The sequence below is a fragment of the Mirounga leonina genome, unplaced genomic scaffold (assembly GCF_011800145.1).
Source record: "Mirounga leonina isolate KUSES-001 unplaced genomic scaffold, KU_Mleo_1.0 Mir_204, whole genome shotgun sequence".
Taxonomy (NCBI): Eukaryota; Metazoa; Chordata; class Mammalia; order Carnivora; family Phocidae; genus Mirounga; species Mirounga leonina.
In genome coordinates, this window is record NW_023270513.1 from 2985898 (window position 1) to 2991128 (window position 5231).

Below are 5231 nucleotides of genomic sequence, written 5' to 3' on the forward strand. Positions count from 1 at the left end.
CGAAGGGCCTACCGGGGAAAGAGCCTAAGCCTTGGCTTCAGATGCTTGTGCGTTTCATCCTACTGTAACACTTCTTAGCTGTGTGACCTTGAGTAAGTTGCTTGACTTATCTGAGCTTCGGCCTCCTCATCTGACAGACTGGGATAAAGTCCTTGGAGGCCTGCTGAGTGGGTCCGAAGAAAGAATGTATGGGAAAAAGCTTATGGGACATACGAGCGAGCTCCCCCATACATACCGTGCAGGGGCTCTCAACCTAGGAAAAGTCCGGCTGACCCTAAGTTTCTAGGAGAGTCATGGGCGACAGCCTCAGCCCAGAGCCTCCTGGTCCCCTCGGGTCCCCTTTTACGTGCACCTGTCTTTGTCCCATCTCCCCCCACCCCTCGCCATGGCCATTCTTCTGGTGGGGCTGTGGGGCGGGTGCGGCGATGGACCGGGCGGGCACAGAACAGGTGGGTGCAGGCTGGGTGTCCGGCGCTGGGACACAAGTGCTCTGTGTGTAGGGTGGGCGGAAGTCAGGGCGTTTGATCTGAATTCTAAAGGGCGTTGTTCAGAGCCCCACAAAGGTCCCATTGTGCAGACACTGGGTATAAAGCAGCATATGACTCCCCAGCACCGGGCGGCGATGAATTGGAACGCAGGCGCGGACCCAGGGACCACTCCCCCTGCACAGACATGAGACCATAGGGGACCTGTCTGGGTGGCCTCAGGGATAGGCGCTCCCCAAGGTAATGGGCTTTGCTGGGCTCACCCCAGGTCCAGAGCTAAGGAGCTGGGGGATGGGGAGCTAAAGAGGATGGCTGATGGCAGAACAAAATGGGCCTGCTGAAGAAAGGGGCTCTGGAGAGGAAAGAACGTTGGACGAAAGCGAAGAAGGGAGATGGGGTTCAGGGAGGTCAAGTCAAGTGAGGAGGAGGAAGAGGAGGAAGAGAGGCTGGCAAGGGACATGGGGTGATGAGGAAAGCGATGACCATCCTTCTTCCCTTCCTGTCACTGGCTCTCGGAAGGGGAGATGGGGGTGGGGGGGTGTGTCAGGCCGTGTTACGGTGTCCAGCTTTCTGCCCCAGCTTTCTGCCAGCCTGCTCTGTGGCTCGTGTTTTGCAGGTGTGAATGAGGCAGGATGAACTGGACAGGTTTGTACACCTTGCTCAGTGGCGTGAACCGGCATTCCACTGCCATTGGTCGCGTATGGCTCTCGGTCATCTTCATCTTCAGGATCATGGTGCTGGTGGTGGCCGCGGAGAGCGTGTGGGGTGACGAGAAGTCTTCCTTCATCTGCAACACCCTTCAGCCCGGCTGCAACAGTGTCTGCTACGACCACTTCTTCCCCATTTCCCACGTGCGCCTGTGGTCTCTGCAGCTCATCTTGGTGTCCACCCCGGCTCTCCTTGTGGCCATGCACGTGGCTCACCAGCAGCACATAGAAAAGAAAATGCTGCGCCTCGAGGGTCACGCGGACCCCCTGCACCTGGAAGAGGTGAAGAGGCACAAGGTCCACATCTCAGGGACACTGTGGTGGACCTACGTCATCAGCGTGGTCTTCCGGCTGCTGTTCGAGGCCGCCTTCATGTACGTCTTTTATCTGCTCTACCCCGGCTACGCCATGGTGCGGCTCGTCAAGTGTGAGGCCTACCCCTGCCCCAACACGGTGGACTGCTTCGTGTCCCGCCCCACCGAGAAAACCGTCTTCACGGTCTTCATGCTGGCCGCCTCTGGCATCTGCATCATCCTCAACGTGGCCGAGGTGGTGTACCTCATCATCCGGGCCTGCGCCCGCCGAGCCCAGCGCCGCTCCAATCCGCCCTCCCGCAAGGGCTCGGGCTTCGGCCACCGCCTCTCACCTGAATACAAGCAGAATGAGATCAACAAGCTGCTGAGCGAGCAGGAAGGCTCCCTGAAGGACATACTACGCCGCAGCCCCGGCACTGGGGCCGGGCTGGCTGAGAAGAGCGACCGCTGCTCGGCCTGCTGATGCCACACACCAGGCAACCTCCCATCCCGCCACACCCCCACCCCCGAACCCCACCGCCCTGCCCCGGAGCCCGCCCCTCCTTCTCCCCTGCCGGGGCGCAGGCCTCTGCCTGCTAGGGGCTGCTCCATCAGAATCTCCCTTCCCTCCCTGGTTTCCCTCCCTCGCACAGGGCCTTCTGTCTGAGGGGCCCGAAGGGGGTGGGCAGCCGGAGGTCACCCACGCCAGTGCTCAAGGTTGTGGGCGGGGGCGTGCGGGCAGCTCTTCTTGTCTGTACCCCCTTTCCCCTTCCCTCTCCCTGGGGCCACTGGGGACAAGAGATAGGATGCTCTGACAGCATCTCCAATTATGAAACTAATCTTAACCCCGTGTTGGCACAGACCCTATTTCTGGAGTCACATCGGTGGGGAGGGACATGGGCAAGTGCAATGGAAGGAGGGTGCTGTGGACATGTGGGGGGAAGAAGGGAGGGTAGGCAAGGCAAGAAAAGGAGGGACAGCGCTTTGCGGGCCACAAGGAAAAGGAGGACACGTCCGGGGTGGAGGAATTAGGGAGGGAGGGACAGGCAGATAAGTTGCAGTGGGGGTTGGTCAGGGCCATCTTTGCCTCATTTCCCAAGGCCTCTCTGTACCTGCAATGTTACACATTAAACGGGATTTTACAGTAAACGAAGAGGTGGCTTGTGTGTTTGTCAAGTTCTTTCTCTTGCAACCTCTGACCTCCCCCTGGATGAGCTGGCCTTGGTGTTTTGCTGACCTAGAAAGCGATGGGCAGCAGAAATAGTGAGACCCTGAGCCATTCTTGCCTTGTTTTTTTTTTTTTTTCTTTTTTTTGGGGGGGTGGGGTGGGTGTTGGTTTGGTTCTGGCTTTTGGCTTTTGGTCTGCGGGGGCCTTAACAATGTTTTAATCACAGCTTTATGGGGATCAGATGCCCTGACCCCCTTCCTTTCCTTTTATTTTTTTTTCATCCATTCTAAGTATAGTTTATGGAGTTTTCATGATTGCGTGCAGTTTTGTAAACACGGCCGCAATATATTATAAAACATTTACATTACCTCAAGAAGTTTCCTTGGGCCCCTTCCTCTGATTTGAAAAACATTAAAATGACAACTCCCTCTGGAGAGACAGGAAATGATAGAAAGATTTAGCAAGTCGGAGAGGGTAGCACACAGGTCCTGGGCGAGGGCCCCTCCTCCAAGCTCCTGGGAGAAATAGCCCCCTTCCTCCCTTGAAACTCGGCGCCTCACTGCAAACTGATGTCCCCACAAGCCACCTGCTGGACTCTGACCCCTCTACCTGGATTGGACATAGTCCTTAATTCTACCCTCGTCCCCAGTTGCCTTCCCTCAGGACTCAATGCCTCCCATCCCAGAGATGTCTCCAAACACAGGTGAGAACTTTCATAGCCGGGGGGGGGGGGAATGTCTCCTCACCCCATCTCCTCACTCCGAAGCACCAGGTAGCCTCCCCGCCCTCTGGCAGATGTGATGGGAAAAGCCCCAACCTGGGACTTGACCAAGCTGGGTTCACGTCCTTGTTCTGTCCCTTAGGAGTAAGACATTCCCTTCCCCAAGCCTCAGTTTCCCTGTGAGCAAACAAAGGCAGGCCTAGCACATGGCTGAGCTCCCTTTAGCACTCCGGGCTTCTGGGATTCCTACGAGGCTTCCCCAGACTCACAGGGCCTTCCCCATCTCAGAGTTGCTGCCCTCACCAGGGAGCCTTCGGAGTAAAAGCACCCCCCCCCAGCCCCCAGCAAGTTTCTCGCCTCAGTTCCCCTACCTCTTTAATATTTTTTAAAAATATTTTATTTATTTGACAGAGAGAGACACAGCGAGAGAGGGAACACAAGCAGAGGGAGCGGGAGAGGGAGAAGCAGGCTTCCCGCAGAGCAGGGAGCCCGATGCAGGACTCGATTCCAGGACCCCGGGACCATGACCTGAGCCGAAGGCAGACGCTTAACTGACTGAGCCACCCAGGCACCCCTCCATTACCTCTTAACAGAAAAAATGATTTCCCACTCCCTGTCAGAGTCCGGTGACTCTGTGTGACAAGTGCATCAGAAAGGAAGAGCAAATCAGGCATTTTCTCTAATCAGAATTGTTCTCCTCTAGAAACAGTCTTTCCCCTTCCGACAGAAAGCAGGGAAGTTTTCCTCATTCGAGGAGGTTCCTCCTTTAGAAAAGAAAGGAGATAGCAAGCCTTTCCCCCACCCTCGGCAATCCCTGATTGACAGCTTCCCCCTTTCTTAAAAGAGAGAGATTACTTTTCTGAAAAAAAAAAAAAAAAAGTCCTTTCTCTTTAGAAAGCGACACCATATCCTGGGAGAAGAGAGGTCCCCACCCCCAAGTCTCCCATGGTGGGAGAGATCCCTTTTCTTATCAAAATCCTCCCCCCCCCACCACCAGCAGAGCACAAAGAACACAGAGCATCTCTTCTCTGTCCAAAAGGCCATCAAGAAAAAGATTTTCTTTTTAAAAATGTCCTCCCTCCAGGGCGCCTGGGTGGCTCAGTCGTTAAACGTCTGCCTTCGGCTGAGGTCGTGATCCCAGGGTCCTGGGATCGAGTCCCGCGTGGGGCTCCCTGCTCAGCAGGAAGCCTGCTTCTCCCTCTCCCACTCCCCCTGCTTGTGGTCCCTCTCTCGCTGTGTCTCTCTCTGTGGAAAAATAAATAAAATCTTTAAAAAAAATAAAAATAAAAAAATAAAAATGTCCTCCCGGTTCCACACAAGAACCTCCTGCCCTCCCCACGTGGAGAACCGCGAAATCCATCATCGCCTCAGACACCGAGTTTCTCTCCAAACGACTCTACTACGAGAACCTCCCTTGGAAAGAGGCTCCAACTCCAGATCAAGGCTTTCCTCCCCAGGGGGCAGTGGTGGGACAATAAAGCCCCGAGCCGGCCATACAGCCAAAGGGACGACACTGACCCTTGCGTCCTGTGAACCAGATGGGAGCAGGCCAAAGGACCCTGAGGGGAGCTGGGGTGCACAGTGTTGCAGGGAGGGCTAACCCAGGACTGATTTTTTGATCTGAGGCTTGTCGCAAGAGTGTGTGTAGGGGAGAAATGCGAGGCGAGTGGGCGTAGCACCTGCCACACAGTCAAACCACGGAGTGACCGGTGGTGGTGGCCGCAAGGAAAGCTTTGCAAGACGGAGACCGGGGTTGCCATTTGTGAGCTCTGTCCCCCTGGACACAGGATACCTACCCTGAGTCTCAGTTTCTTCGTCTGCAATATACGGAGCATAACGCCCTCTCTACCTCTCCTT

General features: G+C 55.7%; 1 protein-coding gene across 1 annotated transcript; it reads left to right on the forward strand.

The window, feature by feature from the left end:
- The first annotated feature begins 1077 nt into the window (after positions 1-1077).
- On the forward strand, positions 1078-2007 carry GJB1 (gap junction protein beta 1). Its single transcript, XM_035028637.1, has one exon. The coding sequence runs from the start codon at positions 1118-1120 to the stop codon at positions 1967-1969; it is 852 nt and encodes a 283-aa protein (XP_034884528.1). The 5' UTR covers positions 1078-1117; the 3' UTR covers positions 1970-2007.
- Positions 2008-5231: the final 3224 nt, after the last annotated feature.